The sequence below is a fragment of the Rhinichthys klamathensis genome, unplaced genomic scaffold (genome assembly GCF_029890125.1).
Source record: "Rhinichthys klamathensis goyatoka isolate OS25496 unplaced genomic scaffold, OSU_Roscu_1.1 h1tg000234l_1, whole genome shotgun sequence".
Classification (NCBI taxonomy): domain Eukaryota; kingdom Metazoa; phylum Chordata; class Actinopteri; order Cypriniformes; family Leuciscidae; genus Rhinichthys; species Rhinichthys klamathensis.
In genome coordinates, this window is record NW_026606757.1 from 848,419 (window position 1) to 862,460 (window position 14,042).

The 14,042-nt window shown below is 36.7% G+C and overlaps 1 protein-coding gene across 1 annotated transcript; it reads right to left on the bottom strand.

Moving 5' to 3' along the window:
* Positions 1–780: 780 nt before the first annotated feature.
* gnaq (guanine nucleotide binding protein (G protein), q polypeptide) lies at positions 781–12,196 on the bottom strand. The gene is made up of 7 exons (XM_056265477.1): positions 11,462–12,196; positions 9,889–10,073; positions 7,742–7,896; positions 6,348–6,476; positions 6,062–6,191; positions 3,608–3,761; positions 781–2,077 (listed from the first exon to the last, which is right to left on the bottom strand). Exons 1-7 carry the CDS (start codon positions 11,595–11,597, stop codon positions 1,887–1,889), a joined length of 1,080 nt encoding a protein of 359 aa, XP_056121452.1. The 5' UTR covers positions 11,598–12,196; the 3' UTR covers positions 781–1,886.
* Between the last annotated feature and the right edge of the window lie 1,846 nt (positions 12,197–14,042).

The following is a 14,042-nucleotide window of genomic DNA, read 5'->3' on the forward strand; positions in this document are numbered from 1 at the left end:
TTCAGATCATCATACTGGTTTTTAAGCAGCAGAAGATGGTTTTGTAAAGACCTAGAAATATTACATTCTTTGTGAAATATAAACTTGCTGTAAAGTGAAGGTATAAGGTGTCTTGTGTCACAGCACATTTATGTAACGTTTTGGGATGGAATGAGGAGGTATGAACAAAAACATGCTATTAAATAGCCTTAGTAAGTCCAGTCTAGTCCAGAACTTATTAAACTGTTAAACTTATATGTACTTGATTCAGTCCAATGTCTCCTGAAATTTCCATCAGATATTGCAATAATCTGAGCAGAGAACGAACAGCCATGTCTCATTCCAGCAAGCCTGTTCTGTAACCTGTTTTTAACACTGTGTAGCAAAATCATCAGGAGCATTTATTAACTTCTTGAACTGACAGATAGGTATGGAATGAAAGTAAAGAGTTTAACTTTCACTTTCCACACTCTGATTTGTTTTCATGCGTTTTCTGAAATGCTCAAAGTGTGGGTCTACTAATGTTCTTTCAAATAAATGCCACTTGCTTTGATATTTTGTTTAATGCAATGACATTCAATCAATTTTAAGTGGCTTAAGTGTCTATGGGGTTTTATCCTTTTTGATACATTTTCAGCAAACATTATACAGTTCTCTCTAAAATAGCAGCCTTTTATTGCAAAAAATGTTTTGAAGCAGAAAATTGTCCAGTGATAAACCCAAATTCAGCATTGTTCATACTATGCAAACCACACAAATGTCAGCTTCACTCCAAAAAAAAAAAAAACATTTCAGAGGACCACAACAGCAATTTGGTCCTTTACTCTTGGCTGAAGCATCTAATCACATGATACTCTTTACAAATCCGCATTGTCTTTAAAAACAACTGCACATATCGGCCTAAGCTTGATTACACCACACTAACCACACTGTACAGTCAATACAATACCAGTAAGAGCATCATTGGCTCACTGAGAACACTTGTTGGGTAATTTATCACACACAAAAAATTCTAAACGTATGCAAGTGCTACAGAAAATCTGAATGGCACATTTGTAGTTTAAGATAAGGATGATTGCACAGGAATCGTCTCTCTTAGCACATTGTTCAAGCTTTGTTATGGAACACTGATGAACTTAATGGATGAGATCATGAACAGTATGTCATCATCTATTCTGAGAAGTGCAATGAGAAAATACAAAGAACTGATATGGTATAAAAATAAATGATACTGGCAAGTCTAACTTATTGCCTGTGGTATGATTATTAGTTTGGCAATACATAAAACTACCACATTAGAGGAACTTTGGCACTTTTAATGTAAATGTTAATGTAACCTAGCTGTTGTCTATTCTTTACCAATGCATGAGCCGTGAAAGGTAGAAAAGACCCTTATATACTAAGCTTGCTCTAACTCTTAAAAAGAAACTACTGTGTTACAAATCCAAATAAGTACATTTCATTGCCTTCTAATGACCACTTGCCCCACATAATACTTAATATGTCCAAGACGGAAAAATCTACATAACATTTATAGCAAATTGCACAACGGGTACAACTTAAACCAAAAAGAACCTGCTACAGAATAAACCTTAAACAAGAGGAAATCATTTCATCTGTAATAAAAAGCATTAACAATAACAACATTTTTCATTAAAATGGAATAATAACATTCAAGTTGAATCCTGTGAAGTAGCTGCGAGGTGCAAATAAATAATGAAAAAAGTCGTGAATAACTTGTTTTACAGTTCTTAGAAATAACTTGTATGTCCAATTTCATGGAGCAGAAACAGGGACAACCGACTGCTCATACAATTAAAGCAGACTTTATTGGCTCACAGCAGGCTCTAGTGGCAGACTGATGAGTCCTTTAACCAGGCCAGAAAAATGACAAAACCGAAACTGGTTCAGACTAGATTGTATTCCTTCAGTGTGAGCTGCAAGATGGTGTCCTTGACAGCAGCAAACACGAATCTGATGTTTTCTGTGTCAGTGGCGCAGGTGAAATGAGAATAAATGATTTTTTCGCAGTCTGGATTCAGGTCGACAAACATCTTCAGGATGAATTCCCGTGCGGCTTGAGCATCTCTCTGGGCTCCTTGCAGAGGAAAACAGATCTTGGTTAACTTGGTCATACTGAAAATCAGTAAGATTTTACTTAAAATAACCTCTAACTTAGACTACGTTCAGTTACACGCTCAGTCCTAATCTGATAATTTGTGTATCCGATTGGATTCGGATTGTGTATGGTAGTGACGGACGCTTTCGAATCACTGCTTCATGTAGCTTCGAAACGTTTACGAATCTTTTGCTTCGGAGCGTGTATAAAACTGCCAAAGTCATGTGATTTCAGTAAACGAGGCTTGGTTGCGTCATAACGTTTTGAAATTTCAATGGTTAACCGGTGGGGAGGGGGGCGATGATCTCGTGGATTATGAAAGTGTCTGCGGTTTTTACCTGATCTCTGATCAATTTAATACATGTGTAGACATTTTAATGAGACATTAGTATAATTAAAATGAATAATACTAGTTAATAGTCTCTCATTGGCCTGTTTAGCTGAGCCATCCATGGAACAAACAAAAAAAGCCCTAAAAATGTATTAAACAACACATATTATACATACACTTGATATTTAATCTTAGATAATTAGTTAATTCTATTTGATAGATTTCACTTTCAATAAAACATTTGATTAATGTTTGGCCTGAGTTTTTGTTGTATTTACATTTTTGACCAGCAGGCGTCACCAGTGAATAATTTTGCGAAGCACTTGATTCAATTGATTCGCAGCTTTGAAAGGCTTTGTTTCTCCCATCACTAGTGTATCATAACTGTTCAGGGCTGCGTTTCCCAAAGGCATCATAAGCCTAAGTTGTTCATAGAGACTATTGGTGGCAATTGTTCTACGATTAATTTAGGCTTACGATGCTTTAGGGAAATGCAGCCCTGATCTGATTTGTGTGTCCCATTGCTCTCTCTCTCTTTCTTCCATGGCAATGACGTTGCGTTGGTAGGACTATGCCAAAAACAACATGGGGGGGTTCCAAAGTTGTATTAGAATATGACAATGTGTAGCTGCAGCACTGGACTACTAATGAAGCAGCGACAGAAATGGAAGTGGCTTTATTCCATGCTGCCATCTCTGTCGCACAGTTAAAGAAATGAAGACATTACATTACTGGATCACAGAGATGCCTTCTTTATATTATAGTTTTCTGCATGACCTGCACATTGACAACAACACCTTCTTTCTGCAACAACGTCTGCCGCGTCTTTGTGTTTTACGTGGCGTGAGAAAGTGACGTATAGGCAGAAAAGAGAAGAGCAATGGATTTCCAGATATGAGATTTGAATAGGATTTCGTCCCACATATTTTTTTTGCCTTTCCCACTTGCTAAATATGATCGGATTCCAATTGGATATGCACAAACATTTGGACTGACAGTCTGAACAAGGCTTTAAAGTATGAGCAATAGTATTAGCAATGCTTTAGCAAGCACCACAGAAAGACTCATGCTAAAAGCTACATAATTGATCATAAACTTACAATGGTAAGTAAACTGATTAAGACCATTAGTTTGTTTCTCAGTAAATAGATTCAACAAAACAGTATTTTTAGACTTACCATCATATTCAGGAAAGTAATCAACAAGATGTGAAAACATTATTTTCTCTTCCAAAATGTCTTTCTTGTTCAGAAAGAGAATAACTGATGAATTCTGGAACCAGGGGTATGTTATTATCGTCCTAAACAATGCTTTGCTTTCCTCCATTCGATTCTGTGGGGAGAAATAATATAACAGGGCCATTTCAGTGATTATTTTAGTCCTACTTTAGTCCAGAAATCAACACTAACATTCAGTTCACTGCTTCTGACAATTTAAAAAAAAAATCAAAGTACTTTCATTCAAGCATTGCTAAAGTTTGCCATTTAAAGTAAAAAAAAAAAAAAAAACTAGTTCAATCTCTACTGGTTACATGATCACATCATTCAACCAGAGCTCAAAGAAAGCCAAAGTCAGTTTTTATACGGTCAGTATAGGTACAAATTTGATTAAAACGTAAAAAAAAATATGTAGTGGTGTAACTATTATGTAAAAAAAATAAAAATAAAAATAATAATTCTTATCACACATCAACAAATGTCCTCCTGCACGTTGGTAACTGCAATAACTTTGAGGGTATTGATTTCACAAGACTGAATTCAGAACAGAATTTTTATTCAAAATTGTTAACTATATCATGACCCATGATATATTCCGACAGTCAAATATGTGGAAGTGAATGATCATGATCTATAACGTGCGACGGCCACCATGTTAGATTGCACCACAATTCAGAGAATCGGATCTGTCGAATTAAGCCTACATCATGTAAATTCATCCATTACTCCTGAAATGCATTAGCCTGGGAAAACCCAGACAACTTCCGGCAAATTTAGATTTGCTCTGAAAGTTAGTCTGGCAAAGAGCTCATTCAAGATCATTTCCAATCCGCCGAAATCGCGGCACCAATCAGAAACGTTGGGGCGGGCTTTACACGATGACGACAGCGCTGGGATTTTGAACATGATTTTGTAGCCTACATTGCAAAGATGGATGCCGCCGTCGAACATCACTCGTTCGAATCAGCTATCGCGTCTGTTTTAAGCGATTTGAACGTTTCCTTTTAGTTAAAAACCGAGCAAAGAACAACACTCGGAGATGTTTCTGCCGCTCTGCATACGTCATCTCCTTCATCGCTCTGATTGGGTTTAGGTCTATCCGCGACGTCCGTTGGTGACGCCCCTCTGGAAATGATTTGTCTATGATGCTTTGCCAGACCATAACTCAGTTACAACTGAGAATGGTCTGGTTTCAACCAGGCTAGAAATGCATAGAAGTGGATGGTGAACTGGGAGAAGAATAGAGTAAACTTTATAGTTCCCTACACAATGTGTAGGGCTATCTGAAATTAATGAAACTTAATTGAAAGGATTATTATTGCAGCTTCCATAGACATCAGTGTATGGAATTTGTATTTGATTAACTATAAATGTATTTTTTATAGTACTTCATTTAAATCTCTGAAACCTAAAACAAACATTATGTGGTTAAACACTGACAAACAGGCCAGAGAAAATTACAATAGTGTAGGGGTAAGCTGCGTGGCAAAGGGTTTCGATGCAAATTGACCAGAGCAGAGCCTTTTGCCGAATTCGCTTTACTCCCTTTTCCCATCACATATCATATCGGAAAGGCATTTATTTTCAATAAAAAATAAAATATTCAAAAAAAGTGTAAATAAAGTGTGTTTAATAATAAAGTGTTTATCGGTTAGGGTTATCTTTATTGTCCCAATAAGGCGGCATCCATTTAATAATTATAATAAATTAAACCTTAGTCCTGCCCATGCTATCTAGCATATAAGGCAACGAAAGCTCTCCACTGCGCACGATCAGACGCACGGTCCTCGGGTTCCACCCAGCTGATGCTTCTATTCGTCTTTGAACGTGAATCTCCAGTTGGTCTTAGGTCATTATGTTTTTATTGCATACCGTTTAATGTACAACACTGATGTGCAAATAGTATCTTCCACTATTTATAAGTATAAATATAGTCTAACTACTATTTACACTTATTGCAATGAAAATACTGCTATTTTTACATAGTAATCTGCTATTTACACTAAGTGAAAATAGTGATAGATTTTATTTACACTAAGAAATGCTGTTATTTTCACTTTGTTTAAATAGCAATAGATTCTATTTACACTGTGTAAACAGCAGCTATCGCTATTTGTACTTATTTTTCTTTGTGATAGATGCTATTTACACAGTGTAAATACTACACTAAGTGAAAATTAAAACCACTGCAAAAAAAAGAAAAAAAAAAGACATATGATTGTATAAAAACACTGTATGGATTTGTTTAAAAGTTAAAGATGCAAAAAAGATGACATTAGATTATGCCACTGAACCTTAAATTATCAATTAAACATCTGTGTTGAAAAAAAAATCCATCACACAAAATAGTGTGTTCTGCCAGCATTTTAAGTGGCGACTAACAGCTTTGACTCCCTCTGCTGGTACTTCCTTTACCTCATTGTCAGACTCTACCAGAACTTGGTCATATTCACTGAGTGCTACCAGGAACATGATGGAGGTGACGTTTTCAAAGCAGTGGATCCACTTCCGTCTTTCTGACCGCTGTCCCCCAACATCCACCATCCTGATGAGAACGAGAGGTCATGAGGTTAAAAGGTCACACCCGCTTTGGGAGCAGTTTGGAAACATGCATCCATCGGAGCACTGGGCTGTATTTTTATATCAGCGCAGTACTAGATAAACACCTGAATAGAAGAGTATCTGTAAAGAGAGGACTTACCTGAATATGACACTGTGTAGGTCGAAGGGGTATTCAATGATGCCTGTTGTGGGCACTCTCACCCTGAGCACATCTTGCTGGGTGGGAACGTAGGAAGGGTTCGCGATGCGATCTAGTGAATTTAGGTAACTGTAGACAAACAGCGAACATTTTACAGTTCTGAGGCATCTCTATGTTTTCTACTGCAATATAAGAATATGTTTTCTACTGCAATATAAGAATATGTCCAAGTCAAACAACAACAACAAAAAGTATTATATCTAATATATTCTGGATAAAGGAAGCTTATTTTGTTGGAATTTTTTGCACTGTGAAAATATTTAAGCTAATTAAGCACATTCCCCATTCTCAGTAGCGTATTTTAATTTTTTCCATTTATTTTTAAGAACATTTAAAAAAATTAAATTTCAAAATAATACATTTAAAATATATATATATATATATATATATATATATATATATATATATATAATTTTTTTATTTTTATTTTTTTTTACTACAGTGATAAAACAGATTTTTTAAAACAACTTTTTGTGTAGATTGGAATATAAAACGTACAGAACAATTTAGATGGTATCCCACAGTTACTGTCAGAATTACATGTTGGTTTAGCTTAGTGAGTAAAGTGAGTTTTTGCAGAAGATGTAACTAATGTTTGTCAGACTACAGCTCAGATGATAAATATTTCTCAGAAAGATTTCAGAGTCCCCCTGTAGCCAATAATTGTATCCCTTAAAACTTAAACGTTTTTTTCTAGAAAAAAAAGGAAGAAAAAAAAATTCGACATGCCTTAAAATATGTATGAATGTAACTACACCCTAGTCTCATTTAGTATACGCGGTTCTATAAATATATGCAAATTAGCCCCGCCTCCACTCACTCGCACCAGGTCAGTGATCCACACGTTGACTTTATTATTTACAAGATAGTTTGTGGCGTCAGAAACACCAGCGATTTCAAAGACTGTCTTTGGTTCACTGCAGAGAAAATACTCAGCGATTGTGCTGACTTAATTTGTACATGGTTTTTCTTAAAGCAGATTAAAAACATCACATAGACATATAAACAACATCAAAAGCTTGATTTTCACCACAGGGGGACTTTATGCATCAATTTGGTAACAAATGTTGACAGTAACAGTAAAGAGCTCAGATCATTCAGTCTTGGGAGAATTTGATGAGAAATGTTTGGATGAGAACTTTGAGTATTCTTGTTAGGAAAAGGGCACCAATATTCTAATGAGTGCTCAAATTTGCCAAGACACCAGAGAAGCAGAAGACTTCATTTAAAGCCCCATTTGTTCCCCATTTAATCTCTTTGGCATGTAGGAGAAACAACTGAGACATTAGAGTGGTCTCATTGTGATTCTTCTATGGAAGGTAAAAAGCACTCACTATTTTGTGGAATCCGAGAGCTGGTATTCTCTCCTCCGATCATAGCACTCCTGAATTCCTGGGTCATTCCATAAACTCTTGATGGCATCTACATAGGGGTTGACCAACATGAAGACCTTCTCTACATCTACTTCTCTGACAATGTTTGCATTGGCCTGTGAGGAGGAAAAGCATTTAAAAACAAGGCAATGCATTTAAAACAGTGATAAGAAGCTGATGCTTCAGCCAATGGGACACAATCAACACTAAACGTCATGTCCTAGCCCACTTATACGTAACCTGGTTACAACTTTATTGACCCGTTTTACTTGAGACTCAAATTTGTTAAAGTACTATTTGTCTAAAGTTCTCACTTCACCTGACCCAATAAGATGGAACTTGACCCAATAAGATGGAACTTGATTGAGGCTGTGTTCTATAATATTTCAGCTACGCACAAATGGAAAATGGGTTTTCCTTTGGGGGTGTCTACAAATGGAAAAAAGCAAGACGGCAAGGCAGTAAAATGGTATAATTAATTTCATAGCTTGGAGGGGTAATTGTGTTAAGCCTGGGCAACATGATTAGCCAAAGTGATTGTATCTCTCTCAGGGTATTTGACTCAGTGTTTGACCTACTTCATGGCAAAGTTATTTGAGTGCCACCTAATCAATTTTAACTTCAGTGTGTACTTTTATACACAATTACACATTAATGCATTTGGAGCAGTGGCAAGTAGCACAATTGCACGGACACATTAAGCCATGACTCTCATGCAGGTAATGCAATTTGAGTCCAACTCGCAACATTTTCCCCAATTCACTACAATATTTTCATATCCAGGGCTTTACATTAACTTTTTTGCTCACCAGTCACTGTGGCTAGTGGTTTTCCATAGTTACTAGCCACTCAGCATTTTCACTGGCCACAATTTTTACATTGATACCATAGGGAAAAACTGCCATATAGATACTTTTAATATTATCTCATAATTTGGTGGCCGGTATATTAGGCTGCTGTCACTTTAAGACCTGACTCACGGACCCATTATACTGTTTTATTTAGCCAATATACTTGTGTGCGTGCACTTTGGGTGTGAGCACAAAAGGGAATGAGTAAAATTATGCTCAATACAAGCAATTCCATGGCGAAATTCAAGCCCTGTAAGACGAACAATATTGTTTACATTGTTTTTACACGCCACAGCTGAAATACACACTCATTTGGCAGGTGGGCAGTGGTTAATGTCAAGCCCTGGTCATATCTATAGAAGACGCAAAAAAATGCCAATCTGTAACATTCACAGCACTATATAATGTACTGTACCACAGGCGTAACTATCGGTAAGCAGGGTACGCGGTTGCTCACGGGCCCGGACCAATCAGGGCCCCGCGTGACTGGAAGATATTGATTGACAGCTGGGGCCCCCTATCACATTTTACTACTTTTAGTCTGATCGCATTTTACTTTATCGCGAATTCACAGCACTAAAATAATGACAACAACATATTTTACTGATCATTAAATACATGTTTGAAACGAACAATGATGGATTTTGGTGTAACTTGTTTCGAATTGGGACTGGGGAATCCCCGGAATCTCTCTGGACTTGCCATACTGTCAATTGAGAATGCCTGTGTGCGCCATCTGGATATAAAGGATTTAATCGACAACTTGGCACAGAGGAACACCCGGAAAATGCCGCTATAATGTAAGCGAGCATCTTCTTTATTTGATTGGACCTAGGCCGCCTATGTGTGTGTAGTCATAGCATTGAGTAACGATATGTTATGGTGCGCCGTCATCAGCAGTGTTTCTTCATGTGTTTTGTTGTTGTTGTTGTGGTGCGCGTAGGCTACTCCTGATTTTGTCAGTCATCTCATCTCTTATATGCTGTGTCTCTATGATCCTATCCTATCATATTCATGGTAGCCTACTCGTGGACATTGCGTCATCACGTGCTGTAGTAGGGGGACCCGCCTTGATAATCCTGCATAAGGGCCCGGTGTTGGCTCGTTACGCCACTGTACTGTACATTCCTTCACTATGAAAGCCTTGGCTCACCCTTAACAAGTTTGACCTGTGACCATGTCAAGGTAACGAATACATAACAAATCCACAGACACATCACAAAAGAAAGAGTGAATGGGTATGACAAATTATTGTACCTTATTATGTTCATATTTGTAAAGGATCTGGAGAGTTTCCATTGCTCGTATCATGGACTGCAAAGATGTGAAGATGTTTTGGTAGACCAGCTTGGTAAAGCTTTTCCTGTCCTCTTCTGAATAGCCTGAGCCATGAATGATTCTCATCTGTTTAATAAAGGTGCTTTTCCCACTCTCACCAGTTCCTGAAAGTTGTGAAAAACATGTGAAAAGTAAAGTGTTAGCAGTGGACAAATCCAGTAAATTCAACAAACTGGTTTGTTTGAATGTTTCTTTCCCATAAATAAAAGCGATACACTGATTTTCATGAATCATCACTCCAAATATGTTCGGATGAAGTCTATGTCAAGTCAAGTCACCTTCATTTAAATCAGAGCTTTTTACAATACAGATAGTTCCAAAATACAGGTACTTCCGCCAATAGTTCTAGGAACTATGAAAAGGTTCCTCCGGTGTGAAAGCCTTTGAGTAAACTTCAAAAACGTGAATCTGTGAAAACGGTGACGTTGCGTAGTCTATAGGCATGTGCGTTTGAATGCGTATGTGCGCAGTCATGTGCAGAATTTTATGTTTGTATAGTTAAATAATCAGTTACATCATTAAGTAATCAATTAAGGTATGTAAATGAGCCCGTTTTCAATAAGGTTAAAGATTGTAGCTATGTTTTTTTGGAGCATGGTAGCTTGTTTCTAGCTGGATGACCATCAATCATGTTCCCAAAACCAGCTTGACCACTTAAAGGCTATTCACACAAAAATAACAATTTTGTCATTACTCGCCCTCAAAAAGCTTATCCAAACCTGTATAAAAATACTATGGAATTCAATGGGTGCCACCAACTCTCTGGTTACCAACATTCTTTAAAATAATTATCTTCTTTTGTGTTCAACAGAAGAAAGAATCATACAGGTTTGGAACAACATGAGGGTGTATAAATGACAAAGATTTATATCCTTTTAAGATGATAACTGGTAGATGGTCTCTTTCTGGTCCAAGATAGCAAACTTACACCAACTAAAGACCAGCTAATGTCTAGACAAGTAAAAATAAAAATAAATAACTGTCAAATTGGATTTTCCAGCATAGAGAAAAATAGAAGGTCAAAAAAATTAATGTTAAAGGTCCTTTACAATAATTTTCTTATAATAATGATGATAATAGGCATATCGTTAATATAGGCTATATTATAAATGTTTTGCGAATCGACTCGAGTGAACAAAAAAGGAATCGAATCAAAAGAACAATTAGCCTAGTTGATGCATCGATTTCACGTTTTGTTTGCAAGCACTAAAGCACAAGTATGTTAAGAGACAATCAAATCCCACCGCACCTGCAACAGTTGTCCCACCTGTCGTGCTTATACGATTCTAAATATAATGGATCTTTACCTTCCTCTAAAAATAAAACGTGCAGTGGTCGAAGACACTGAATCAGTTACCTTAGAAACGTATTTGAATGAATGCTTTTTATTTTCATATGCCAATTTAAAAATAAAACTATCTGCATTTGTTACGCCTTGCTTGACACATGCACGCAAGTTTTGGTAGAGTTGCACGAAAGCACCGGCCCGTACCCAGCAGGAGCAGTTTGAGCTCGCGCCGAGCGTCTTTCTTGTCACGGCGGAGCTTTCGCTCGATCTCATCGTTGATCCGCCGCGCTTCTTTCGCCTCCTCGCTGAGGCAGCACGCCATGATGGAGTCCAGCGTCATGATTCTCCCCAACAATTCACAATTACGAGCTTTTCAGCAATTCCATTGAAAGAACATCAGTCCCAACTCAAATGCAATCGTTCAGATGAGGCAAGAGAAAGAGTCCCCCTGTAGCGCGTTGAGGAGAGAATCCTAACCACATTCAAAATGCGTTACTGAAATCGTGAAGCGGTGTGAGCTGTTTTATATCATTCACAAAAGCAACAGATCGTTTGGAATAATAACTCCATTGCACGTTGTTTTTATATTTGGTGTTCCGTATTGAATGTCTTTCTTCAATACAGTGATAGTTCCTCTTTAGACTGTGTTAAAAGCTGTCCATGAACTTGTGGTGGGGATTGTTTGCATGAATGGTGTTGCCCCCGTGTAAAAGTCTCCTCACCGGGCGTGGTATCGCTGAATATGGCCGACAATTCCCTGAAATGCCGTTTCCAAACGTTGTGAACGCTAACGTTACAACACTCTCGTTCATCTGACAGGATCCGCGCCTTTGAAGCGATTGTGTAATTTAGTCCATCGAGTTCTTCACGCCTGTTGATTTAAATCCCAGTTTGAATAGGCTCGATTTTGACTCTCGACTCTTCCATATGCAATAGGGATGTATGATTCGCGAACGAATCATTATTTTGAACAGACTCTTCTTAATGTTTCGAACGAACCGATTAGCACGCATTTGTGGGAAAAAGTAGACCGTAAAGACCTTTGTTAACCGTACAGCGGTTTGTGTTTTTAAAATATGTAAATGAACAAGCACAAACGGCAATATTTAGCCTACCGTAACATTTATTTTGCTACAAAAGTAACGAGTAAAATGACCAGAGGGAGTTATTCTGGTTTGACTCAATGAATCAATGTTTGAAATCGACTCAACAAAATGAACCGTCCGAACCAACCGAATCGCTAAAATGATTCGAACATGTCTGCTAATAGCCTGTAATGTTCATTAAGGCATCAGCATCATCCACTCCCTGTGTCAGGGTTCCTACGCAGTTTGGAAAAGTATGGAAAATAATGTAATTTGATTTGAGTAATTTCGAGGTCTGGAAAAGTATGAAAAAAAAGAAAGAAAAATATTTGTTTCCAGACTCTAAAATATAAAATTAGGATTTCTAAAATAAAATATGTATTATAGCCTACAAGAGTGTTTCATGGCAAATGTTGATCATTTAGTGATTCTCAAACACGAGCGAATGGATTCAATGCACACATTTTCATTACGCAAAACTGTTTGTCTTTACCAAAGCGAATCTCTTCTGAACTTCACTAAAATAATGTTTATTTGAATGCCACTCGAACCAGCAACTGATAATCTAAATCAGACTTACTTTGCTGTTTGGTGAGCGTGCAACATCAAACAATGATTGCAATATCAAACTGATGTGTCAGAGGTGAATATATGCAGGTTATAAATCAATTAGGTTTCTTATCATCATGTAAGTGAATTTTATTACTTCAAGAAAACCCTTTTTTTTTTTTTAAGTATTTACAGATGACTGTAATATATACCAAATATAATGCTGAAGATGCATGACCCATTTATGTTGGTCTGACAAATCCACAAGGTTCGGAAATTTGAGTCTGGAAAAGTATGAAATTTTGAAACCGAAAATGTGGAACCCTGGACCAATCTTAATACATTGTTTAATGAAATTATATTAGAATTTAGGAACCCATACTTTGTAAGTAATCCCTTCTTAGATTCCAAAATAACACAAAAAATTGATTCGAGATATTTTCGGGGAGCTAAATGATTACAAACATAATCTGTAGAACAAAAGTAATTGTATGAAAATATTTCAGGATTTTAGCTATCACAGTTTCAAAATAAACAATTTTTCTCATTATCTGTCTGATCACCCTCTCAGGGTTTATTTTGACTGATTAGTAACATGATTTTTACACTTCCTTACAGTCACATGTTTTCCTTTTACTGTCTTTTCAATAGTGTTCTGATAAACACAACATTCCATAGAATATGATTTAGGAACTTGACCTGTTGATCTACTGTCTTATTGGGTCTCATCATGAGTTTTATAGTTAATGGTTCTCAATTATGTAGGACATTTCCAAAGAAATCCTGTATACATTTCTTTAGTGTTGGGAAATTATTTTCTTGGCCTAAATTAATTTCTTGACCTAAATTAATATATTGACCTAAATTAGATTTTTAGTGAATAGGGTAAAAAAAAAAAGTTCTAACAATTACTTACAACAAATCTACCCAGTTTATTCGCTATAGTTTAAATGGTAATACAATATGTCAAGAACTCAGGGTTATCAAATCAGTTGATATTTCACTGGTTTTGTCCATCCTTCTGTTAGACTGTCTCACAAATGAATAAGGTTGAATGGCTGCAGCTGTTCAATTTAAGTACACAATTAGATAATACCAATTTAGGTCAACAAAATACCAAGCAATGCTTAATTTTGTTCAGTCTGTGGTAT